This window comes from Centrocercus urophasianus, unplaced genomic scaffold (genome assembly GCF_019232065.1).
Source record: "Centrocercus urophasianus isolate 14NV4802_14NV808 unplaced genomic scaffold, USGS_Curo_1.0 seq_50, whole genome shotgun sequence".
Taxonomy (NCBI): Eukaryota; Metazoa; Chordata; class Aves; order Galliformes; family Phasianidae; genus Centrocercus; species Centrocercus urophasianus.
In genome coordinates this window covers 1062418-1089298 of record NW_024885089.1, presented here as the reverse complement: position 1 = coordinate 1089298, position 26881 = coordinate 1062418, and the positions used below count along the sequence as shown (strand labels likewise).

Genomic DNA, 26881 nt, shown 5'->3' with positions numbered 1-26881 from the left:
AGACGCGGCCGCGCGGTGCTCCCAACGCTTTATTCGCTCCCGCTGCTCTCCGCCGCGTTCCCCTCCTCTTCATCCCCTTCCTTCTCCTCCTCCTGCTCCTCCTCCGCGTCCTCGTTGCGCTCCTCGGCGATGCTGCGATGAACAGAGAGGGAGATGTGAGCGCACGGAGCGGCTCAGCCCCGCACCGCACCGCCCCGCACTCACCGCTCTCCGCTCCTCATCTGACGGATCCGCAGCTCCCGGCGAAGCAGCAGCAGCAGCACAACCACGGGCACAGCGGGCAGCAGCAAGCAGGCGGCCAGTAACCCTGCCTTCCTCGCCGCGTTCTGCTTCGCCCGGTGCTGGTGGGGCCCTGGGGCAGAGAGAGCGTTAAGTTCTTTGCTATGAGAGCGGTGAGGTGCTGGAACAGCTGCCCAGAGAGGCTGTGATGCTCTGTCCATCCCTGGAGGTGTTCAAAGCCAGGTTGGATGGGGCCCTGGGCAGCCTGGGCTGGTATTAAATGTGGAGGTTGGTGGCCCTGCATGAGGAAGAACTTTTTCTCTCAGGCACTGCAATGGCTGCCCAGGGAGGTGGTGGAGTCGCCGTCCCTGGCAGCATTCAAAAGGCGTCTGGATGAGGAGCTGCGAGATGTGGTTTAATGCTGGTGGTAGCAGTGGTGATGGGAGGTTGGACAGGATGATCTTGCAGGTCGTTTCCAACCTTGTGATCCTACGGTTCTATGGTTCTACAACCCCACACTGCTGCACTCACTGTTGCGCAGCAGCTGCACACCGCTGTCCACGCTGCCCCCGAGGCGCGACCCACGCTGACGGCAGTCGGGAGGTTTCCATCCTGGATAGCAGTGGCAGTGCCGGCGGTTATTGCACACCTGGGGGAGATACGGGGGGGGAGCAGAGGGTCTTCAGGTCAGGCACAGCTCTGCCCAGGGCCACCCATCATGATATGGTGTGGGTAGGGAATCCCCCCGCAGCCCCACGCTGTTGCTCACTCCGTGGCCGTGGCATTGGATTTCACTGCTGCAGTCGTAGCCCAGCACGGAGTGAGGGTGGCACGTGTTGTTTATGCACACCTGGAACATCACAGTCAGAGTGCTCAGCTCAGCCCCCCACATCGGAGCAAAATCTTCAACGCATTTTTAAATAAAAATGCAGATCAAATATTTTCCTACCATTTCAGAGCCGCATTTTGTGCCCGGTGGGACCAGCAGGGGATCTTGCCTTGGTGGTGCATTCAGGAAATCCAGAGATACACACAGCTGCTCCCGAACCCGGGCATAAACAACTGCAGCGCCGTCAGTCTCCAGCGGGGCGCTGTGTGGGTAGGTGCAGATCAGTTTGCCACAGCGAAGGTTCCTGGAACATCAATCTGCATCAGATGGATGCTTGGACACGGATATGGACAGACACTGCGTGGTGAAACATCAGCATCGTTCACAGCACCAGTGTGCAGAGGGGCTGCCGTGCTGGCAAGGAGAACACACGCAGCGCTGCGTTTGCTGCTGAGCACAACTACAGCACTGATGCTTAACTGCTCTGCACAGCCCGAATTAAACCCAACTGTGTGCTTTTAGCAGGGAAGTGCCCCTCTTCAGCCACCTACCTCCATGCACAGGCCCTGTAGCCGTGCCGGGGGTGGTACCCGCAGTGCCCAAATCTGTCCCTCTGGCTGTTCAGTTCCTCATAGCACACCACGGGAGCGCTCCTCGAACCTGCACGTTTTACCAGTAACTTTGCTCTTCACACACAGCCCTCAACAGCTTCCTATTTCCTCAGGTTGCACACAGCAGAATGCAAACCCCAGTCGCTGCCACCACCCAGCATCCCACCACCCACGGTCCCCAGTGCTGTGCTGGGTGCCTCTACCTCTCCCATAGAGCCGCTGGCACTGCAGCTCAGCAGACTGGCAGCGCCCGTGGTAGCAGTAGCCTGTGCTGTGCTCACAGCTGTGCCCGTCCTGCACGTAGACATCAGGGGGGCAGGAGGCAGAGGAGCCGTTGCAGAACTCGGGCAGATCGCACTGAGCGTCGGCGGGGGGACGGCATGGAGTGTTGGGAGCTTTGAACTGGGATTAAAAACCAACTGCTGGCTGCAGCCCGTGGCTTTGGGGCATTGCATAGCCCCAGCAATAACACCTCCCCCAGTAACATCCGTCCAGAATTAAAGGGAGCTGAGCTGGGAATCCCCACCCAGGAACCACCTCAATTGGGCAGCAGCAGTTTGTCTCCATCCTTAAGATATTTCTCCGACGATCGATGATGGTTACAAGATCAGAGCCTTACCTGACATTCTTCACAACATAACCCGGAGGAACATTTCACTCCTGGCTTAAACATGCATCCTTTAGTGCAGCATTTATCCTTCAAGCATGCCTGAGGACACAGCAGCACCACATTACACCCCATTTTTGTCCATCCCCCCCCAAAGAACATCTCATCATCACACTTTCTCCCCTTTTTCACCCCCACAACGAGAATCAAGCCAGAGTGCGCAAAGCTGCCGTCAGATCGATGCCAGGATCCGAGCACAGCCTTGCACAGCTCTGCATGGACAACACACAGCTCTGTCTGCAGATGCTGCAGTGCACACCTCGGTGCCGCCGCAGTCGCATTGCTCGCCTTGCTCCACCACGCCGTTACCGCAGATGGGCGCACGGCGTGGGGAGGAGCCCCGCAGTTGAGGGCTGTGCAGGAGGCAGCGCCCTGCATCGTGCCTCAGGAACTGCTCCAGGTCTGCAGTGCTGCAGCTGCTGAAAGCCTTTGTCCCACTGATGTGTCTGAAAGAAAGGATGAGCCGTTTTTGCTGGCACCGCCACTGCCGTGCAGCGCTGAAGGCTGCAGGACCTAAAGGGAGCCTACAAACAGGAAGGGAATCAACTCTTGGAAAGGGGAGATGACAGCAGGACAAGGGGAAATGGTTTGAAGTTGAGGGAGGGAAGATTGAGGGTGGATGTCAGGGGAAGTTCTTTGCTGTGAGAGCGGTGAGGGGCTGGAACAGCTGCCCAGAGAGGCTGTGATGCCCCGTCCATCCCTGGAGGTGTTCAAGTCCAGGTTGGATGGGGCCCTGGGCAGCCTGGGCTGGTGTGAAATGTGGAGGTTGGTGGCCCTGCCTGTGGCAGGGGGTTGGAGCTCCGTGATCCTTGAGATCCCTTCCAACCCTGGCCATTCTGTGATTCTGATGGGGATTGGGCAGTGTTCAGGAATTTCTTGCTTTCAGAAATAAAGCTTTGATTTTCAAAAGCGAATCCCTATTTATCCTTCCTCCCTTCCCAAGCAGGTATCCCTACACCACCTCCACCACCACATCTGCAGCAGAGCCCTCTGCTGGGGGTATCTGTAACACAGGGACCCCCGGGCACTCACAGTGCTCTCGATTCCATGACACAGGTGTGTGTGGGGCAGTGGCAGCCCCGGCCATCATCAAACCCCATGCCCAGGCTGCGCCCCAGCAGCTGCACCAGGACGACGGAGAACGATTCCAGAGTCACGGCGTGCTGCAGCTGCAGGAGAGCAGTGCTGTTGGCTGTGATACGGCCTGGCCACATCTCCCCATTCAGCACAGCCCCATAGCACGACCCCATAGCACAGCCCCATAGCACAGCCCCATACCACGGCCACAGCAGCAGATGCACCACTGCGGCACAGCGTGCCCGGAGATGTTGCCACTGTGAAGTCAGCCTGGTCCCGGTACCTGGAACACAGCAGCTCTGTGTACAGACCTTCCTGTGATGCCCCGCAGCTGGAAGCTGTGGGCTGAGTTCTGCTCATCTGCAGTTATTGGGGTGTTTTGTTCTTACACAAACAGACAGGCAACGTCGTGTGGCCGCAGAGCCAGGTGCGACTGCTTCCACTGCAGGAACCGCTGCAGAAGCTCATCTGCTGCTCCATCCGTTGGGATTTTGTTCTGCTGCATCCAGAGCTCCAGGGAGGACGGCACCACGGTCACATTCAGGGGATTAAAGATCTGAAACGTAGCAGCAGCAGTGGCTGCTCACGCCTTGGTCTCAGAGCAATTAAACCTCTGTGTCAGCCCAAGGGGTTGCGCCTCTGCCAAACTTACACTGTTCACTAAATTGAAAACCTGGATCATCTTCTGCGTCACAGCATTCTGGTCTGAGCCCAAATAGTTGTGCTGAAAAGCAACATGAGAAAAACAGCATGAAAATGGGCAAAGCATGGCTTGTACAAGACAATGTTAAAGTGTTCCTTATGCCCATCACGTAAGTGCGAGCTACCAACATCCACCTTCCCTTCCTGCAAAACCCTCAGCACAAATACCACCCCAAAGGGAAGCCACGAATTAGTGGAAGCTGGAAATGGCACAATCAGAGCAAACACAGGGAGGAAACGGATGCTGCTGACTTACCAGAGCCTTGTCCAGAACTACATACACCTCAATGTACTTGGGCAACTGGGCTGCATCCGATGGTGGCTGAAAAGAGAACAGCTGGATGCTCTGTATTCCTACACCCTAGGAACTGTGTCCCTGAGCTTTGCTGTGCTATGTAAATCTCAATGATGTGCAGAGCCACCTCAGCTCAGCAGCTCCTCTTGTTAGATGAGGCAGGAGCACAGTGACCACACAGCAGCTCATTGCAAGCCATTGCCATCACTGCCCATCCAGGCTGCCCAGGCTCAGAGCCCCACAGGGCACGGCCCCACGCTCACCTCCTGCATCCCTCTTCCTGCAGCCCTGGGGTGGCTCTGAGCAAACAGGAACCCCGCCGTGTTCTCATTTCTCAGCCGATAAACGAAATGCTCGAAGGTGGGAGAGGAGCCCAGAGGTTCGATCCCAAAGCTGGCGTTGTGGAATTGCAGCAGGCCCCTGAGGGGGGAGACGGTGCCACCGGCAGTGCCAGGCTGGTACCTCCTACCTGAGAGCCCTGCGCCCATACCTGAGCCCTGCACAGGTGCTGAGGGTCACTGCTGAACCAGGGATGCCCTCGATGGAGCCACGGTAGTAGCAGTCGCCCTATGGCAAAGCAGAGGGAACCCTTTCTGAGCTGGGGAGTCTCAAGTGCTGGTCACCAAATAATAACAACCCAAGCTTACCTTGATACGGGTCAAATCAGCCTTCGAGGATCCTGTCTCATCTGACACATAAATCCTAAAATCCTCAGGTATAAAGAGACTGCAGGAGAAGAGTGTTAAGTCAAATACTGAAGCGTTATCCCACACTGCCACTGAAGTTGCAGACCCCAAACTGCTGCCATCGGGGCCGCAGCCACAAGCACCTCCCACCCCTTCCACCCCAGTGCCCACAGGTGGGAATTGCCCCATGCCAGAACAGCAGGGCAGGTCCAACTCACTGCTTCTCAAGGTGGATGGTGTATGGCTTCCCCTCCACCGTGAGGATGTAGGACAGCTTGTCCTTGGAGCGCAGAAAAGCAGAGAAGGGGAGAATTATAAGCAGAACAGCAAGCTCAGAGAGCAGATAATGGAAGCTCAACCAGCTTCAACACTCCCTGAGGGGCTGGCAGAGCCCCTCACCCACCAGCACATCACCCCCATCGCCCAGCCACTGCACCCACCCACCCCTGCATGAGTAGGAAGGGAGCACTGTACCGACAGCCCCGTCACGTTGGGGGGCAGCTGCAGCGGGGTTGTGATCTGTGACAACGCTCGTGGACCTGGGGAGAGAGCAGCAGAGCAGCATCACAGCCAGCAGCCCCCACACAGCCCCACAGCCTCTGCAGGGAGCACTCACACATCACAGCCAGCAGCGCAGCTCCCAACATCAGGCACGGCCCCATTGCTGCTGCCTGCTCAGCAGCAACCAGCAGAGCTCTGCTGGTAACGGCCCCAACAGAACAGCTCCACCAGCAACGGCCCCAACGGAAAGGCCAAAAGCAGCAGAGGACAAGAAGGGTGTTTTTATACAAAACCAGCGTGTTTATTGCTTGCTTGCTCTTACAAAGGTTGGGTACAGCAAGTCCGTCGCCCCCGAGCGCTACAAACACACGCACTGCGTCCCAGAAGCTCATGGGAACGGGGGGATGCTGCTCCCACTGTAAAGTGGGAACCCTCCCCCAAGCCAACGGGGGCAGGGATCACGTATGCTTCATAAAAGGAAATCAGTAGTCATCTGCAAGATTCGGCACGTTTAAAATCCGAGCCATTTCCACAGAACGGCCTCTAAAAACTGCACGTTGGTTGCCCTACACCACCACCCTGCAAATATTGCTAACATGCACAAGGAAGTATAAAAACGTATTAGAAGGCACCGTTTTCAGCATAGTTTTAGTTCACACGGACAGCTTGAAGTACAATTAAGGAGATCCTGGGTTACTTTGTGATGTGAGCTCCCCACGTTGCCAAACACAAAGCAGAGCCAGGAAATGGCAGAGCCTGACAAGAGTGGGACAGAATGGCAACAGGGAACAGCTTGGGACAGACAGAAGACCCCCATGGACGAGTCTGCTGATAGCCTAGGTGACATCTGATGGATTTTAATAGTGTTATAAATCTTAGTCTATGTTTATGGGAAACCACAGGAGTTCAAGTATTTTATTACTGCAAATGCAAACACTTTCTCTCTATATATTTATATATGTATATACAGAAGATAAGAATTTTTTTTTGGCAATACGATGGGGGATCTTTGCAGAGCAAGTTTGTACTCAGTGGCCAGCACAAAGTGAAAAAGCCAAGCACACCTTTCCAGGGTTGTTTTCCCCGTTTTCATTCTCCTGTTTGTCTCCAGCATCAGTTCCCACCCACAGCACCAAGTGCTGAGCTCCCCTTTTGGGTACTGTGTTAAACCTGGTTTAGCAGTGGCACAGAAACCGATGGCAGCTGCAAGTAAGCCTAGGAAAGCATCCTGACTGACACTAACAAGGGTTGAAGATTAGGTGGCAACGCTGCGTTAGCCAACAGCTCCTGCTTAAAGTGCTCAGAGAAGCTCAGGTGGTCTCAGCAGATTCACATTATTTGCTTCCCAGTGTTCTGCAGGGATTTCTCCAGAGTCTTTACTTAAAACCCAGAGCTAAAAACTCCATTTGTCTTAACCAAAACAAAATGGCCACGTCTTCTCGTACCTTTGTTCTCCTTCCCCATTTATGGTATTAGTGGAAGTTAGTACAGGATTCTCACTTAGCAACTCACAATAACTGGTTTAAAATCATGAAATAAAACTTAATGTTCACGTAGCTTAGTGTCAGTCAGCATGAAATGAAGAATTTAAGTGCACTGTTACACATCAATAAACATATATACATGCATAAACATGTTTAGAATATATTTATCTTCCTCTGATGAAGTACACCGATACCTTGTTCCACTTGTGCCATTTGTGTAAATGGGTAACGTTTTCCAGTCCATGCAAACTAAGGTTAGATTAATTAGCCAGATTTCCTTGATTTGAACATGGCATGGGACATTGAGAAAGACGACAACACAGAACTTCATTTTTAGGGCTCATTGCAGAAAGGGGGGGAAAACCTAAAGCAACTCCTGAGCGCTGGACTTAAAGGGTGATTTAACTGCAGACTGCTGCACTTCCAGCTGGACAGCCCTGCTGCAGCATGCAGAGCCACAACACTCAGACCTAAGAACAGGCTCGATGTTTTCTGCTCCTGTAGCTTTGGCAGAGGTATTTGTGTGAAGGTTTACATTCCTCGTTTCCGTATCTCTTTTGCCTTATCCATGGCTGCAGAAGGAAGGCTTCCTGGGTTTACCATGGGCCACTCGATGCAAGAAGGATAAATGCCATTTTCAGCTTTGCTTCAGTGAACAGATCAGCTCACCTGAAGGTCCCAAAGAAGTCAAAAGCTATTTGGGGGGCAAAGGTGCCGGTCGAGAAGGAAAGTAACGTCCTTGAGGTAAACATTTCTGCTGTGATGGAGGAGGTCTCTGAGGTACACATTTCTGCTGGGGAGGAGGTGGCCTGTGGTAAAGACAGACAACTTGCTGTGAGTCCACATGACAGCATCTAAAATGCCCTGACACTGCTCAGAATGCACGCAGCAAAGCAGCCCTATCTTCCTCTTGCTTTGCACTAGCACGGCCCGTGCTCATTTGTTACAGACTCTCCCCTTCCTGCACACTCAGTGCCTCATGTAGGCTCACTTCCAACACCCCACGGTCAAATTCTGCTGCCCTCAGAGCACCCTATAGCATAAAATGTGCTTTTATTCCAAAGTGTGAATCAAAGGAGAAACTCCTTTCACTAAAAGGTCAGCTCTGCTCACAGCATCTGATGAAACATCCTGATACTTACAAAGATAAAGGCAACAACAAGCCATATACATCAGGACAGTTGGTTACATTACTTGCAGCAACACAAACCAACCTTGCAGGCATCTTCTGTGGCTGCAGGGCCTGGTACTGTGGAGATGGGTAGTAGGACTGGTGGTAGGCCTGCTGAGGATGCTGGTTAATGGGGTAGGATGGCACAGGATAAGTATTTGGCTCCATGTCCTATGGATAAAACAGAATGAGAACGTTCACAGATTTGCACTTCAGAGCATTAAATTTGTTTCATCATACAGGTGGTATCTGAGATGGCTTGCAACCAGCCCTGGAAATGACAGTTGTTATTTCCTTCTAAGCAGTAGAAAGAATAACTGAGGAGCTTTTAAACCCATTTAGGAAACGCTGCTTCTATTTCATTCCTAACAGAGAGTAAGCCTCAAAGCCACAGCTTTGAAGCCTCTACAATAGTGCAATAACATAAACCGTCCTCATCAGTCACTTCAGAGACAAATAAAAACAGACAGCAAGTAATTCCTACCACAGGTACACCTCTGGAAGGGTAAGGCATGCCATGTGGAACGCCTCTGTGAGGGAAATCTCTTGGTTCTGCTTCTGTTCTAGGAGCTGGTGACTGAAGTGACCTGAAACCCAAGAGATGTTACCTGGGTGAGCACATAACCTTGACAGGATGACTGAATAGGCTACGAATCCAAGTGCTTCTTACTTGCTAGATGGATTTAGAGCATCCTAGCAAATACCAAATGTCAGGAGGATGGTTTTTACCACATGTCCAAGAAACAACATAATCCTTTTTCTGCTTAGGACTATGACAGCTTTATTTTGCCTCCGCACCAAAGATAGGACCCAGAAAGCATAAAACCCATCACCAAAGACATAACAACAAACAGAAAGGTAAAAATAAAGTTCTCTGCTCCCACTATGTAAAATGTGATCTATTTTTTTTCTGCCATGGCCCAGAGCCATTTCCATGCATCATTTGGTGCAGCTGTCTTTGCTTGACAGCTTGGAATGTATCTCCATACTTCAGCAATGGCTTATGTAAAGAAATGTCTAAGGACTACCTCAAAAGGGCAGAAGAGAAGGTGAAGAGGGGACTGTACTTACGAATGACAACGTGACATCAACCTTCTGAAGCATCGTTTCAGTCGGTCTCTCCTTGCAAATGCCAAAGCAGCAGCTAGAAGGAGAGGCAGGACCAGGAAAAAAAATACCAGCAGCCCATTTCTCAGTGAGTTGTCTTTGTCTGTTGGGGGACAAAAGGACGGAGAGGAAGAAAGTCCTGAGTGGTGGTAATGTCACATGTCTTGTTGTAGCACTTATTAGGATTGGTTCTACAACAAGCTTCCATTCTCTGTGGCAGAAATATCTAAAGAATCTGTTCAGACTGCAAGATGTAGGCAGAAATGTTTTTCTAGGTCTGATCTTCCCACTGTGGTGGGACTCTCCCATCTGCTACTATCTAGCTTCCCTCAAAATCCACGCCATCTCATGAACAAGGGTCTCCAGGTTCATTCTGCCACCTATTCTGCCATTCCTAGAGTAGGAATACTCTACATCAGTCCCTTCTTCACATGCTTCACAAACTCACTGCAGAAGTCTTCACCAACTTAAAGCCTCCTCTTTCATCTTCAAACTAGCAGTGAGAAAAGTGTCACAGCCTTTCACTTTGTTCCCTCCTCTGCACGAATTGTGCTGCCCCAGGCACCACTCTCCCCATGCAAACCCATACAGGCATCTTCTATGTGCACAGACACAGCATCTTCTTGCTGTGTCAAACGCTGACCCAGCACCTATTCCTTGGGAGGGGAAAAAGTTGCATGAAAACAAGACAAAATTCCCTCCCCACCCATCTCTTCCAACCACCACAAAAAAAAAAGCAACCCAAAAGTCTGCAAACAAGGCAGTGCCACAAACCTCTGTCTCTCCCCGTTTCTTTATGGTGTATCTGTCTTCTATAGCGTAAGATGTTTGGGGCAGGGACTACATTTGTATTTACTACCAAACGAAGCATGCTGTCTGCACTCAAATAATAAACATTAATAAAATAGTGGCTCGTCAACACGCCCATGATGGCCAGCTGACCAACACCATGATGGCCTGCAGGTGCACATGCAGCTATCAGAGCAGGGTAGAACCCATCTCTGCCACCACTGCTACGAGTCCATCCTCACAGAGATGCCTGTTGACATCCATGAATTTGAACCCTGTGCCAAATTTGATGTTTTGTTTGGATGTAAGATTAGAAAAGGCTTCAATGTCCAGCTTTGATACAGAGAAGCCCAATTTGATCTTGGTCCAAGGTGGCAGAAATCACCTGAAGAAAGTTAAAACAGGCCAGTGTTTTTAAAGATCTCCATCATCCCAAAAGAAAGAAGTGCAACACCTCGAGCTCAGAACCCCAGCTAGGATTGCTAGGGGGTGAAACCTGGTGAAGAGCCCCACACCAGCACTTCAGCCACCAGAACTGAGCTGCTTCAAAGCAATAGGCACTCTGCACTCAGCCCAGCACCATCCCTAGCAACACAGCCCCACAGCTGCCCCTCTTCTACTTGCCATTATAGGGAGGTCCACTGTCAATACTCCCTCCATAGCCTTTAATATTGCAGAAAGGAGGAGCCCAGCCTGGCTCACAGTGACAGTTCCTGTTGTTGTTGCACACCTACATGTGAACAACAAGCACAAGGATTACAAGAGCACAGGAACAAAACAAAACTGTGAAGCTTTCACTTGTAAGGTATCACTTACCCCACGTCCATGGCACTGCTTTTCCACATCACAGTCATAGTTCAGAACAGCAGCACTCACACACTGGAAGTGCCTGCAGACCTAGAGGAGTTCAGAGATGCATGCTAACCAAACCAGATGACTTTTCACCACAATACCCCACTTCTTCTCCCCTCTCACTGTTCCCACACCGATGGTTCTGCAGCTGCTCTGCTCTCTGACAGGTCACATACTCCTCCATGCCAAACCTCAACTCCACAGGAACACAACTCTTCTACAAAAGTCACTTTTAAGGTGTTAATTACCTTTCCATTACCACATTTGGTGCCTTCGTTCACCATTCCTGGATCAGGGACATCAGAGCCCAGCTGGAAATCTACACCCCAACAAGTGGTGCCATTACTGGGAGTCCAGATAATGGCAGGCTTAATTCCAAAAACAGGCATAGTTTCCACATTTTCACACTGCAGCTTCCCACACATGGCATTCCTACAACATCAACACACAAATACTGTAGTGATGCTTTTTCCTGTATGTGAAGAGCTTAGGAGATCAGTGATGGGAGATGGAGTACAAACTCTCCCTGCCATAGCCCCAAATCTGAATGTGTCAGGCAAAGATACCCCGAGGCAACAGCTTCAAGCTCAGCTACAGAAGAACCCTCTGAACTTTCAAACTCATTTCAAATATTATGGGCAAGAGTTGGACCCAGACAAACTAAAACAAAAGCCAACAAAACCTACAAAAGCAGAAGCATGAGGGCTTTCTGTTATGTACTAACAGCATCAGAATTTAGAGTAAAACATCTTTTCTAAGCTGTCTCATGGTGGTTTCTGAATGATGTAAGCACTGCCACTAAGGTTAGGCTATAGCATAATGTTACTCTCCCAAGTGCTTCTGCCATAAAACCCCAGTTTAATACTATGGCACCCAAATAAAATGTCAGTCATACATTTAGGAACTTCCCAATGCATTTGGTTCAACTCACCAGCTGGAACATTTCTTGTAGTCATGGCCATGGAAACCACAGTTGCCAAATCTGTCACCCTTGGAATTCACTTCAGCAAAACAAATGTTGGGGGCAGCTTTGGCTTCTGAAAACAATAACCAACCCCCCCCCAGACAGAAAAAACAGGTTAAACAGAGACAGAAACATCTCACACCATCATATTTCCACCCTCCAGCCCAATTATCCTATGTCTAACAATTTCCACGCAAAGCAGATATGCAGATCAAGCCTATGAGCTTGATCAAAATGATAAACAGTGAAAATGCCAACACTACAAAGTCCCAAATGAAAAACAGAGTCACTTATCAAGTGGTACAATAGGCTGGATGTTATTTCTGCAAGCCCTATAAGCCAGAAGCTGAACTGTGATGCTCAATGCAAGAAAATTACTACTTGAATCACCAGCACGGCGTTAACTGTAACAAAAGACATGTGAAGGCAAAGCCATAAATGCCACTGCTCCAAATTCTTTGTGTTGCTACAGGAAAACAACTGGATGTTTTAAATAGCCTTAGTGTTCTCTTCTAAGTGCATCTGCTAGGAAAGCAGTAACACTTTGCTCTTCCTCACTTGAGCCAAATATATCCTGGCACTGTGCATCGTAGTACTGGCAGATGCCATTGTAGCAATATGCTTCCTCATTGTGGCAGGGGTGGCCGTTCTGAACAGTGAAGTCAGGCTGGCAGAACTGGGATGTGCCATTGCAGTACTCTGGAAGGTCACACTCATTGTTACTCGCCCGACACTCAGTTCCACCAGGGAGGATCTGGAGAGGCAATTGAGGGAGAAACTGCATCAGGAGATACGACCCTCAAAGCAGAGAGCAGTGCTCCCAACCCACAGCGCGCCCTCAATAAGACAGGCACTGATCTGCTGCCCTCTGGGGGTGTTGGATGATGCTCCTCATGTATGCACCAACAAGGCAAACACTCTCCTTTTCTAAACCCAAATAACAAGGTTCAGTCTTACCCGACAGTTTTTACAGCAGTCTCCATAGGCACATTCAGCAGTGGGTCGGAGCCGACAGGTACCTGGTTCACAGCAAGGATCACTTTCACATTCCTGAAAACAGAAGCTCTGTCAACGTCAGGAAATCACACCCACAGCCGTGCAAAGGTTGCTCCCCAGGCAGCATTTGTAAAACATGGCAAACTACAAACCTTTGGTGACCCACAGTCGCATTCCTCCCCCATGTCGACCAGCTTGTTCCCACAGTAGGGGATGGTGTAGGTTTCATCAGGCCTGGGAACGTTAAGCAGGCAGCTTCCCCCTTTGTTGAGGGTCAGCTTCTCAAAGTCTTCTGCACTGCAGCTGCTGAAGTTCCTTGAGCCTCTGTAACAGAAAACACCAGCAGATTTCTCCATCAAATCAATCCCTCAGGTTATAGAGCAAGCATAATGTCTGCTATTCCACGACTTGTCCAAACTAGGCACATACAAAGGGAAAAGCTTCCCCTTTTATCAGTTACTTACGATGCTCCAGAACTCATAATGCAACTGCTCGCTCCACAGTGACAGACCCTTTCATCATCATGGTTCATCCCCAGGTTATGTCCCAGCTCATGAGCCATAATTGAAGCAAACATCTGGATACTGATTTTTCCAAACTGCACAAGAGCAAAACAGAGAAAAAAAAGTGGGCAGTCTACATTGAGATTTATTTTTCTTTTTCAATGCCAATTTAAGTAATTGTTTACTTAAATGCCAAAAGGACAATTCTGTTACTCTGTCACCAGGTTAACATCAAGCAGGGGTGTTTAAAACATCAGCAGAGAAATCCTGTCACCTCCTCTCGAGTGCCACTTCAGCTGTGCTTAATATTAAAGATTCTGCACTTCCAGGAAGGCACTTTTCCAAATCTTGTTCATACTCACAGTATTACTAAAGTTATCTCACCACATTAATGCCTCCTGCGTGGCTCTTGGAGCACACTGTTCCAACATAGGCCATTCCAGCTGTTCCACCAAACCCCTTCTTCCTGCAGTCATTAAGAGAAGAAGAGAATCATTCCAACCACACAGACACACCATGCCATGTGTCAGAGCTCACACCATGCTCTTGGTTTCTAGATAGCAAACGCAGAAAGCAGCTTTTGATCCATTCAGATGCAATGCTCAGCAGAGGCTTAAACCCTTTTCATGTGAAAAAGCCCTACATTACAGGTCTAAGCAGTGCACAGTCCTTACAAAGGATTATCTGATTACAAGCTGTCCACAGTATGAAATACAACATTGCAGGATGTGTGGGACAAGAAAATAAATGATTTAGAAATAGATCTGTCAGAAAAGATGCTGAATTCACAGGGCAGAGAAGCCTTAAAATGCTTAATTTGGCACGGAATGTTTTAATGTAGAACACAGCACTGGATTCCCTGCTGAAAGTGAGCAGCCACTCCTGATAGTAAGGCGAGGCTAAGCAGACAGGAATAGAATAAGCTTCTTAAAAGCCAAAGGGAAGGAACCTCAACTCACAGCACAAACTGGGCGCTGTCGTGCCTGCGGCGCAAAACAAGGTTCTTCTCTCGCCACTGCACAAAGTTTGCCAGCACATCACCAGCACCTCCATCTGTGCTGATGATGTTCTCGTACTTCCAAATCTCCAGGCCAACCAGCACGACGTGGATGTTCAACATGACGTACATCTGGGGAAGGAAAAACAAGGAGGAGAAATCTTGCTGAAGAGCTTCGAAGAAGGACGAGCGGTTTGGCGTCCGACTGCAAAAATCTACTTCTTTATTAAACAGAATCACAGAATCACCCAGGTTGGAAGGGACCTCAAGGATCATGTAGTTCCAACCCCCCTGCCCAGCAGGGCCACCAAACACACACATTCAGATCAGATTGCTCAGGACCCCATCCAACCTGGCCTTGAACACGTCCAAGGACGGGGCATCCACAACCTCCCTGGGCAGCCCGTTCCAGGGCCTAACCACTCTCCTTGTAAAGAACTTCCCCCTAACATCCAACCTAAATCTTCCCTCCCTCAACTTGGATCCATTTCCCCTAGTCCTGCTGTTGTCAGCCCTTTGGAAGAGTTTACTCCCCTCGTGGGTGTAGGTTCCCTTCAGGTATTGATAGGCTGCACTGAGGTCACCCCGCAGCCTTCTCTTCTCCAGGCTGAACAAGCCCAACTCCCTCAGCCTGTCCTCATAGGGGAGCTGCTCCAGCCCAAACAGTTCAAACCAATGTTTTCCCAGTGAGACAGATTTCAATCAGCAAAAGGGTTGGTGATTGAAAAGCCACCCTGAGCATTAAATGGGAAGGATGGAGTGTCTTCCACTTACGCTGTCGAGGAAGTTTGCCAATTGCACCATATGTTCTCTCACTTCCGTTTCGCTCTTCCCAAAGTCTTCAAACTGCAAGACAAAGAAACTCAGTGGCGAAAAGCAGATAAAGACAAGGCTTAGCAAAATGAATAAAGTGTTTTCAGATTGGTAACCGAAGGCATTCTTGCCAGGTTCCCAATGTTCTGCTTAGAATACATGAGGTTGAATCCCTGCCTGGAAGGCACTCATCAGGAAAACAGCATCTTCACTGCTATTACTCAGCTGCTCAATAATCCAAGAGAAAACACAAGAGGCAGCTTTTGCCATATGCTTTCCATCATTACTAAACTCTTTGCTGATAGAACCTCTCCACGTCTGACAGCTTTTTGTTTTCCAGAGGCACAGCATATAGGACTTGTCTCAGTTACAGCCTGGCAGAACACATTTGCATCATCTTGGCTAAAGCGTGGCTGTCTTTCAACAATCCATTGGGGAGTAATGGAGACTGGCAGCTTTTCAACCCATCTCCTGGGGAGAAGGAAGGGAAGGCAGCCCCCAATCCAAGCCGTACCTTTTCTTTATCCACAACTATGAACAGCTCCACGTATCTCGTTTGATGCAGGATGGCTCTTTTTTTCTGTGGAAAAAGGTTTTAGACGGTTTCAAGTTGATTAATTCAGGTGTAAACAGCAACAACAACAAAAATATCCTGTCACATTTTACTCAATACAACCAGTGGCTTCAGGGACACACCCAAGGCATACTGCCAAGATGTGAACAAGCCAGAACCAAGAAGAGCAGTCCAAAGCAATGACAACTTCCCTACTAGCATTTTACTCTGAAATTGAGCTATACAAGGACTTCCAGCATCAACCAAACACCAGCAGCCCTTCGGTTTGTTTTTGAATGAGAACGTTTCTATGCTCCTGCTTTCCCCGTGACCTTGTTCCAATACAGCCAGCTTTTAAACAACACGTCAATCTGTTCTTCTGATTATTAGGAGAATGGAATAAACAACACAATATGCTGCTGGCTTCTGATGCCATATTTTGGTAATGAGCTTCTCCAACGAAGCTCCAATGTTCCTGCCCTTTAAAAGCCCCCAAAAGCTCTGCCAATGAGCAATCTCACTGCCACTGAACTCTCACTGCTGTGTGCAGAAGCAAAAACTGCAACCACGCCGTTTTCCAGCAGTGCAGAAATACCCAGTGGATCAGAAACCTTTAGGTATGCGTTAAGCCCCAGAGAAATCTGCTAAGCTGCTGCCATATTTCTTAGCTGAACATTCATGAAATCCATTGCAGGGGAGTGGAGAGAACAGTGGTGCACTTACTCTTAGCAGCTGAGTCATACTAGGATGGTGATTTTCTCCTATGTGTTCCCCCTCTTCATGGCCTTCAGTGGTTACCCCACACATCGAGGGCTCTTTTTTCACATTATCCAATGAATACAGGATGTGTTCAGAGCCAGAGGATGAATCCATGGGCTCAATGCCATAGGTGACATTCCCTATTGTCACCAAACCCCTAAGAGATGCAGATGTGCAGAGAATTCTTGCATTAAACACGGGATGGTTAGGCAGGGTTTTACAGTGAAACAAAACAACAGTTATTCTTTCATAACTAAAGGCATGTCTACATCTCAGCCCTTGCAAACCTTCACTCAATGCCTGGAAGCTGCTCATCACCTGGAAGGGCCTTTGCAAATACAGCAAAATAAACACAGCCATAAGATTTTGCAGTGCCCAAGAAATTAAACCACAGACCTGAAGCAGAAATACTTAGTTCAATTACTGTCCCCACTTTGGTATCTGATGTGATTCTGTGTCAAATAGACTCCAAAAAATAGGGAAGACAATCCAATGCAGGAGGAATTTTCCAACCCCATTTGAAGCTTTGTGTAAAAATTGCAGGCCAATGTTCCACTTCCCATTTCACTGCATCACTGAAGATACTGCACGTATCTGTTAACACTAAATGAACAAAAGATCCTGCAGTAAAACCACACAGAGGCGTACACTGCTGCAGTTGGTCCCTGTCAATGATTCCCATCTGGTTGAACAGTGGTTAAAAACAAAGCAAGAATTTTGTTTCGTGTTCAGTGAGCTGTGAGACCCACGTGACAGCAGCTGCAACAAAGGCTGAGTTTGCTACCTGAGCCCTGAGCAAGTGCTGACAGCAACAACAGAGTCCAGGATCCCCTCCACGTATCCCTGGTAATGGCAGTGATCCTGCACAGGAAAACAAAGGTGCATTACACACGTGTTCCATGCACATCCAGTGATCACATAACTGCTGTCTGCCACTGACCAGCAGCAGTTGCAATTAGACAGCATCGTATGTTTGAAGTTGAAGCCACCACGCATCCTGCATCCAGCCTAGTTTTACTTTTCCTGTGGCTCTATTGCAGTGTAACAGCACTTCCTCCTCTAGCACACAGCTAAACCTCTTCACCTGCCTTCGTGCCAGCAGGGTTTCTACACCAGAAGCTGATCAAAAGGTCAGGCTTGCAGGGAGACAGGGATCCAATCTGAATCCTGTTCTGTAAGGCATCTGCACCTCACAGCTCGATAGGACCAATTAGATTTGAGCTGGAAACCCCCTCACTGACTCATTCTACCTGAAGCTGGATTCAGAGCTGACCCTGCTGTAACACTGACAAGCAGGGCTCAGAAGCATTACCTAGCAACTGGATTTCTTAGTCTGACATTAAGCTATCCTGCTCTGAACTGCAGCCCTTCACCCCACCTCAAATATTCTGAGGCCAGCCCCTCCCTACAGATTTGAGCCAAATTATCATTCCAACATCTACAGAAACAGTCGGGAGAATATTTGGCTTGTATGCAGCCTCCTGCTAACGAGGAGAAGGCCAACATCTGCTGTCCTCACCACGGCGCTGTGCAGCCTAACAGCTCAGTCACACAGAACGTCCCTCGTCAGCCCTGCGAGGCACAATACTTCCATTTTGTCCTCTGCATTAGACATTTTGGGAACTAAACGAGATGGTAATACATGGCAAAGGCATTCAAAATTATCTGGCAAGTGTGTCTTTAAATGCTAGGGGTCAGGTAAATCACGTCGCCTGTGCTTTTGGCAGTTAATGCTAAGGCATGTAATAAAGCTTCAAGGTCACCAAGACTTCTGTGAACTCGTGCAGAAAAGGCTTTTTCTCTCTCTTTTTTAAATCATTTTTTTTTAACAGGAAGGAAATAGCCAACTCAGGTGCCCTGTTTTCAAACACCAGCTCTTACAAATCAGGTGACTGATGCTTCCCTTTCAACAATGTTGATTTGTAAGAGCAGTGAAGCCAACAGAAATACTCTCATGCTTTTTGCATCACACAAGCTGCTGTTAATTCTCACTCTACAGCAGCAATCAGATTTTCAAAGGCAGCCTAGAAGGCAGTCTGCTTGCACAGAAAAAGAAAGCTGCAAACATGGATTAAATGCAATGCTATGCAAGTAGGAAAGAAGCCCTACCTGGACATCAGGGTATTCAGATTGCAACTTCCCCTCCTTATCATAGGTATAAACTGTAAAATCTTTGGGTAACAAATCTCTGCAAGGAAAGGGGACAGAGAAGAATAAATACCAGAGGAAAACCAGGAACTGACTTTGATGCTACAGCAGGACAGCAAGACGATCCTAACCACGAGTGTCACTAACACATAAATTGCAATTGAGTGATGAAACATTCAAAGGGAAACTCTCACAAACTAACAAAGAAGTTGTGCCCTCCTGCAGCAAAATCCAAGATATCAGGAGGGTGGAACAGTATTACAAGGGAAGTAGCCTGATATATGTTTACTTGCTGTTGCTGCAAGTATCCCTTTAAAAAGTAAAAGCAAGACAGACAACATATTCTCTGTAAGTTATAGATATCAAGACCTGGGAATAAAGCTTCCTCGTTTGTCTTCTGCTAGCGAGACAGAGGAAAAAATGAAACAAACAAAACCCAGAGGAAAGCAAAAATATTTACTTGAAATATAGCTCAGCTTGTTTATTTTTAGATGTGAAAAGGAAGAATCCTTTCAACGATTCCCCAGGTCCCCTTTGAGCAAACGACTGCTTCCTTCTCTGAGAAGGATCACAGGGTTCAGTTCAACATTTCTGCTCATAGCCAAGACTGTGGGACTGGATTCACTTTCACTGACTTCCTCTGCAGATTTCTCACAGCTAGGTCATGGCTGCCCTTCTCATGAAGAACCTCAGCCACCAAAACTAGCATGCTACCTGCCAGCTCGTTACTTGGACACAACAGATGGAGTTGAAAACAATAAAAATCAAGGAATTCATCACTTACTTGTTCTTTTCCAGATGGATCGTGTATTCTTTGCCTTCTATCTCAATAGCATATGATGCCTTGTCCTGAATGTAAAGATAAAAGACTGTTAAAGGTCCCTTCCAGCACAAAGCAGGCTAGGATTCTTCATCACTTCCACGCATGGAAGCTGCCTGACCCTGAGCAGACAGACCTTCCCTGTTAGATCTTGCTGGCTGCAGTGCAGCAGAAATAAGCACGTGGAGGTGAGCCTGAAGCCTGTTTTATAACTGTCCCTACCTCCAGAATCTGGCATTTCTCGAGTAGTTGGGGAAAAGTCACTTGAAGGAAGCTATTTCAAAATAGCTTCATGGTTTTCACATTCCTTGTTTATAAGACTTCCACAGATAAACTGAGTTACAGCTGGAGAGGACAATGCTGTTCTATGACTGAACACAGTGAGCTGGCTCCACTTAGCATGGAAGGACCCTAGTTGCTAAGTGGATAAGCTGAATCACCTGAACTCTACATTAAATATCACAGCAAGAGCTACTAATGACTGCAATACACTTTAAGACATTTTTCTGAATATTAAATTCTGCCACAGTTTGTAACATTTGTGACTAAGGCAGTTGGTCTCATCCAAATACCTCGAGGTGTGCAGCCCTTGGTTAAGTTATTACAGCAGAACAACACAAGCTGGAAAGTACCCCCGAGGTATCCAACCATTGCTTAAAGCAGGACCAGGCAGCTCAGGGCTTCTTCCAGTCACATCCACAGCATCTCCCAGGTTAATGATTCACCTCTCTGAAACTCTTCTGAGCGCTTAACAACTCTAAAGATCCTTTGTTGCAGCTTGTACCCTCTGCAGCAATGAAGTATCTCCCAGAACTCCGCTGGAAGTGGATGCTAGATAGGATGTCTTTTGTAAGGAGGGATACTTACTTGCTGCAAAATGACTTGGCTGAATCGTTTGTGTGTGAGAACTTAAGGTTGATTTTGAACAGACTTGGTCAGGAAGAAGATACTGAACTGAGTGCATTGAGGTCAATGGTAATGATGATAATGAGGGCATTGGTAACCCAGTACCTGTGTTGAGGAGACATTGGAGGTCTCCCGTCGCTCTCTTCCTAACTTCTGTGGGATTATAACTTCGTAGGAAGACAGCTGAGAAATCTCCTGGAAACCTAGAAAGCAAAAGAGAATTGCCACCACCAAGTTAGTCTGGCCAAAGAAACAAACAACCACAAGGACGAGGCAGAGGGGAGAAAATGGCACGGGCAAATCCCATCTCATATTCCATCTCCTTTCATTAGCAGAAATCAGAGCACCTAAAGCAGGCCAGCACAGATAACTTGCTCAAGGGCACGCAGAAGGACGGTGCCAAATTCAGGCCCTGCCTGCAGCCTCCTCTGACTCCCCTGGGGCTCCAGCAGTGCTCAGCTCTCAGCCAGACCCACGGAGCTCCGCGCTGCAACCCTCAGCTCTGCACATCTCACCAAGCTGCTGACGGAACCAGCGCTCCTTGTGTTCTTAGAGAGCATTTACAGAGCTCATAAAAACAACCGAAGCGGAACAGGCAAGCAGCTTTCTGCAGATTCCTTCATAAATTATTTGCATGTGCAACAGATCACCTGATTGAATTAAAGAAAGGGGGAAAGGAGGAAAGGAGGAAAGGAGGAAAGGAGGAAAGGAGAAAAGGAGGAAAGGAGGAAAGGAGGAAAGGAGGAAAGGAGGAAAGGAGGAAAGAAAAAGACACCACTTTTTGCAAGTTCTGCACAGACATGCAAACAATAACAAGTTGCACACGTTAATCACTTTCCCCATCAGCATGCTGCTGCCTGGAGCTGCTCCCTGGGCCTCCCTGTGCAGGATTAGCAGCACTTCTCCTAGCTCATGGCAATGGAATCAGTGAGCTCATCAGGAGAGCGCGAGCTGCAGGACCCAGGGGCAGGGAATAGCTGTGCTCCTTGGCACCAGGACGTGCCTGTGGTGGTTTTATTTTTGTGGAAGTAGAAGCAGAATGCAGAGGTATTGCAGGACAACCATCTGTCACACAGCCGTTCTGTCACACGGGTATAGGCTGGATTCCTTCTCAAGAAATAAAACAAAAAAAAACCACTGGACACATTCTGCTGCACAATTCTCATTAATTACTGTGATTGCTGGAGAGGAAAAAAAGTATAAAAAACTAATCAGAGAAACTTCCTGACAATAGCCCTTATGTTCAGAGGCCACAGAAAGTACAGTGTCAGAACCTCCCTGGCCCCAAGCACAGGGAAGGGCCGCTTCCTTCCCAGATGACCCATCACACCATGTGCCCCAGCATGGCACTGCTCTCCATTTCCAGGCACAAGGCTGACGTCCTGCCCCCAGGCCATCACACAGCCCTGTTCTGCCATGCCCCGACCCCACAGCCTTTATCCCAGGGACAGAACCGTTGGCCCCACTGTGCTCAGCAGGCTGCGTGCTCAACCCCAGCCCCCCCCAGCAGCTGGGAGAGTGAATCATTGCACAAAGCAGTGGGAGGGATTTCTGGGAACGGCAGCTCTCAGAGGCACAGCAGTATGGGGAACTCACTTCCAGCTCCCAGAGCATCCTGACATCTCTCCTCCAGCTTTCTGTCCTCCCCCACTTCACTACCACCACGCTGGGGACCAAAACGTGGTGCTACAATGCCTTCCTTTTCCTTTCATTGTGCTAAAAACTCACCAGCGATGCCTGCAGGAAGATGCCACCCTCCAGGATGGATGGATGGATGGATGCTGCCCATGAGAATCCATCCACACCTTTCCGTACAAAGACAACTCACTTCATAGCAAATTGTTGTGAAGGAGGTGCAGAAGTACCAGCAAAAACCAAACCCAGATATTCAGCTGGTTTGCAGGTTTGAAGATTTCACATTGTGTTTTCCCAAGATAAGCTCTTTTTTTGCTTTATTTTTTAGCTTTTACTCCTCTGCCTGTTGAAAAATCTTACTGTAGTGTAATGAGCACAGGTCCTGTGCACAGCAGCTTGCAATAACCTACAGGGCTTCATGCACTGCTCTGTGTGCACTGCACCTGGGAGCCCATTGCTTATCATCCCACCTGGCTGCAGCACACGCTATTTCCAAGAAGGAAAAAGCAACTACGACCGCTGTATTTATCTTGTCTCATTAAAGACTGCCTTAATTACCAGGCAACTGGGAAGGAATGAATCACCTTCCCTCCCCGCCCCAGATCTGCACTTTGTGAGTGGGAGCAGGAAAGCCCTCCAAACAAGCCGTGTTGGGGCTCTTCAGACACCGAGGTCAGACATCAGGCCCTTACCCTGACAGGTAAGATCTGCATTCAGAGGTCAGGCAGCATCTCCACCTTCACAGCTCACAGCACGCCTGCTGGCTCAGTTACAGCAACACAGCCACAGTCGCCTACATCAACACATCACCTCATTCATCACCTTTCTGTTCCTGCAACTCCTTCCCAAGCCTGTTACGGTGAGATCAGATAGACAGGAGAAATAAACAAACAGAAGTTTCAGCTGCAGTCCCACTGCACAAACCCAGCTCCAGCACGCAGCTGCTCCAGCGCAGGCTGCAGGGAGCCTGCATGGACCCACCTCACAGCCACCTGCTGCTCCAAGGAAGGCTGAAGCTGTTTTAAAAGTTTGGTCAGGCTTCCTATGCTTCATGAAAGACGACTTTGTGTATTTATTTACCTACATTGGTTTATTTTTTCCCCACACCAAGCAGCAAGGCTGATTCACTTGCAGCTTAAGCTACTCTAACGGCTCATTTCCTCTCCTGCCAAGGCACTCCTGCACCCCATTCATACGGTGCAGACAATTACTTCCACCTCAGAAAGGCACTTTGCATCTGTCCTTCCAAAGCTGCACCTCACTGCTGGACATTTTTCTCACCCCCCACATTACCTGGACTGCAAATTCAATAAGCATTCTCTGTATCCCATGATCAGAACCACAAAGGACTTTTGCCAGGCAGCACCTGTTTGGGGAGAGACCTGTGTGATCAGGGCCACAGACGTCCTTGCAGAATGACAATCACTGATCACTTGTGTGGTACACTCCAACCTGCTATGTGCAGGGAAGGCAGGTCTCCCTGTGTCTCTCCTTGTTGTCACAGAGCCTGTTCAGAAGGTAGGAAAAGATGACCAGCTGTCACAGCAAGAGAAGCACGTTCATCCACTTGATGCAATGCTTGTTTAGCATTAAATCAGACTAGAATGATTGATGTAACTTCTCTTAACATTTTACTGGAGGGACTGGAAGTTAATGAGGATATTGAGCATTCCTATGGCAGTGTTTGCTGGAATGCTCTCGTGTCCCTCATGCTGAAATCCCAGCTGATGCTGTAAGTGCTTCCTGCCTAGGCTCTTACTACTCCTCCAACCCTTTCCATAGCCAAACTGATCAGTCTGCAGGACAGCAGCTACTCTGCTAAGAGAAGAGCCATTGCTCTTGTCTCCTGGTATCACCACTAACACCTTCTGTCATGGCACCTCACTTTGAAGGGAAACAGAGCAAAGCCACGCCACGGTGCCAGATGTCACAGCCCACCCAGACACCCTTTCTCCCAGGCTGGGGGCCCCCAGGAAGCCCCTGCCTTCCTACCCATGCTGCTCCCAGAGCCCACTCACTTCCTCCAGACCTCAGCAGCCCTTTGGATGTCAGCTCCCTTCACAGCAGAGGTTCGTGGGAATGCATCTTCTCAGAAATGCTGCTGTCTATGTTTGGTCTTCAAAGGAAACCACGCAGCACGCGTTCAATCACAGAACTCAGTAGAGTTGGGCAAATAAACTTCTTCTTTTTTTTTTTTTCCCTTTATCTTAAGAAATGAGAACGTTCAAGACAGGCAAAAACTACAAAGTCATGTTTCAAACTTCCTTTTTCCAAAACCAAATTGCTACAAGAGGCAACGTGAGCTACACTGATATTTCTTCCCTCTTTTTATTCTTCACGCAGAGGAAATAACCACAAAAACCTCTTTGCCCTGCAGAATGATTGTCCCAGATCTCTCAAAACACAGGGGAGGTAGGGCCGTGCTTCTCATGAGCTGAACAGAAGAATTATCTTAACCAAACACTGCACCTCCTCCCAAAATTTAAACCCAAGCATTCAGGCACTTAAAAAATTCCTTTAAAGACTGATAAAGCACAGCGAGGTACACACATCTGATATCAGAGACCAAGAGGCAAGAAGCAAAGCCCCTGCCTACGGCCATGCTGCTTTGGTTCTCTATGAATTCACACAGCCAAAGGCCGAGGTCTTCTCCAGACACAAACAGGAGGGGAAAAGCTGCATGACACGCAACCCCTTAAGGTCACCTGCCACTCTACAATCACATTAATTCAGGAATTTTTAATTAGCAGTTTCCGGCAACACCTCATTTCTGCCTCGTATCTCACCTCACAGCACTCACATCCCAGCCCAAGAAGCTGGAGGTGTGGATGCACTGAAGCAGGTGACTTGTTTCTCCCCTCCCATCCGAGCTCAGACGTCAGACAAAGGTCTATTATCCTTCATCACAGACTGAGGATGACGAGCTGGGATACAGCTGCCACAGCAGCACTGCCTGCACACCTCCAGTAACGCCACTGACCTGCAGCTCCTCCTATCCCAGCAGGGATGGAAGCACCAACCTTCTGCCTGCAGCAGCCTGTGGTACACACAGCACCCATGGGTGCAACACCTGAGGCTGCAGGGCCAGCTAGCAGCCAGCTTCCAAACCAGTCCAGAGCAGCACCTTGGGTGCCAAGCGAGCAACTCGCAGCTGAGCCACTCAGACCACAGGTGAATTACTTCTCTGCACTATTAGCTTCAGGCAAGCTTTCTCAGTTATGAAGTCCTGACAATAAAACTGTGTGTTCACGGCAAACACAAGTTTAACATGCTGCATCTATTCTTTCCATAGAAAGAGCACAGTAACAGATGAGGCATTTCAGCCTATCATCTACATGGAGCATCAGGATCAGCATCCTTGAAGCCCAGAGCAGAGCACCATTTAAATTCATTAGAAGTCCATAAACGGAGTACGGGCTTCAAAGAATTGAAACTATAACAGAGCACTGTGTCAACTCATTAAAAGCCTATAAACAAAGCACGTTGTCACTGCGCTGTCACAACTGCACTGTGTAGCACTTGAGATCCTGCACAGGGAGCAGCTGCTTTGGAGGGACCCCAGTGATGCCCTCAATGCCTTCAGCCATGGCTGCAGCTGTGCACGAGGAGCAGAGCATCCCCATCATTCCGTTTCATCATTGTGGTTGGTGACCCAGCACACAGCAGGGGGATTGAAACTCCATGATCATTGTGGTCTTTTTCACCCATTATATGACTCTATGATTCCGAATGCAGCGCAGACACCACGGCTGTACGGTCACCTCCGTGCAGGACAGCACAAGCATCCTCCAAGCTGGGCAGCAGCACTGTTGTATCCTCTATTTAACAGGCCAGAGAGGTTGTGGATGCCCCGTCCATCCCTGGAGGTGTTCAAGGCCAGGTTGGATGGGGCCCTGGGCAGCCTGGGCTGGTATTAAATGGGGAGGCTGCACGTGACAGGGGGTTGGAGATTCGTGATCCTTGAGGTCCCTTCCAACCCTTGTCCATACTGTGATTCTCTGCTCACCGAATGCTTCTGGGAGGGCTGTGACCACGCTGCCCATCCAGACCCACGATTCCCCACGGACCAGCAGTCACCTGCAGCTGGAGCACAAACACGCATCCCTCCCAGCATCCCTCCGAGGCTTCACAAGGTGATGACGAGCAGCCCCACCAGCTCAGAGCCCCACGCTCCGGCCTTCCCCACGACAAAAAGTCCCATCGCGCGACCCAACAGCCGTCACCCCGGGGTCGGGCAGGGAGAGAAACAAAATCCCCGCGTCTCCCGGGCCGCAGAGGCCGCTTCGTTTCGCTCCACCCCTGGGTCGCGTCCCGCACTCACCCGCGGGGCCCGGCAGCGCGGGCGCGGCCAGCAGCAGCAGGAGGAGGAGGAGGAGAAGGCAGGGGCAGCTCCGTGCCGCCCAAGCCATCGTGCACCGCGTCGGCCGTGCGGATCTCGGAGCGGGCAGAGCGCCGGGCTTATGCAGCCGGGCCGGAGCCTGCGCTGCGCCGCCCCCCGGGCGGGGCTGCTCCGCCCGCCGCTGGCAGCACGGCGGACACGGGGCGGACCCCGAGGGCAGCGGCCGTTGTTGCCTCGCACTGCGAGCCCCCGGCTGAGGGTTTAGAGCTGAGGTCGGAGCACTGACTTGCAGGGAATCCGGTGCTCAAAGGCTGCGGGATGCGCGGCGTGGGGAGGTGTACAAAAAATACAGCCGGATCACAGAAACACCGAGGTTGGAAAAGACCTCCAAGATCATCCAGTCCCACCATCACCAATAGCACTCACTAAACCACGTCCCTCAACGCAAAATCCAAACG

The 26881-nt window shown here is 49.4% G+C and overlaps 2 protein-coding genes across 2 annotated transcripts; both read right to left on the bottom strand.

Moving 5' to 3' along the window:
• Window positions 1-29: 29 nt before the first annotated feature.
• Window positions 30-5748, bottom strand: LOC122169219 (disintegrin and metalloproteinase domain-containing protein 32-like). The gene is made up of 20 exons (XM_042835188.1): window positions 5703-5748; window positions 5561-5625; window positions 5305-5366; window positions 5048-5126; window positions 4891-4967; window positions 4664-4820; window positions 4362-4427; window positions 4056-4127; window positions 3793-3959; window positions 3605-3686; window positions 3359-3495; window positions 2586-2772; window positions 2279-2368; window positions 1863-2061; window positions 1600-1708; window positions 1169-1352; window positions 989-1069; window positions 751-868; window positions 205-352; window positions 30-132 (listed from the first exon to the last, which is right to left on the bottom strand). The coding sequence occupies exons 1-20, from the start codon at window positions 5746-5748 to the stop codon at window positions 30-32; spliced, it is 2229 nt and encodes a 742-aa protein (XP_042691122.1).
• A 116-nt stretch (window positions 5749-5864) lies between these two features.
• Window positions 5865-26528, bottom strand: ADAM9 (ADAM metallopeptidase domain 9). Its single transcript, XM_042835174.1, has 22 exons — window positions 26406-26528; window positions 20555-20652; window positions 19508-19572; window positions 18685-18763; window positions 17360-17436; window positions 16540-16732; window positions 15778-15843; window positions 15225-15296; window positions 14413-14582; window positions 13838-13919; window positions 13415-13548; window positions 13103-13274; window positions 12912-13004; window positions 12513-12708; window positions 11922-12027; window positions 11239-11422; window positions 10955-11035; window positions 10763-10868; window positions 9314-9452; window positions 8727-8829; window positions 8286-8413; window positions 5865-7880 (listed from the first exon to the last, which is right to left on the bottom strand). The coding sequence occupies exons 1-22, from the start codon at window positions 26491-26493 to the stop codon at window positions 7766-7768; spliced, it is 2547 nt and encodes an 848-aa protein (XP_042691108.1). The 5' UTR covers window positions 26494-26528; the 3' UTR covers window positions 5865-7765.
• Window positions 26529-26881: the final 353 nt, after the last annotated feature.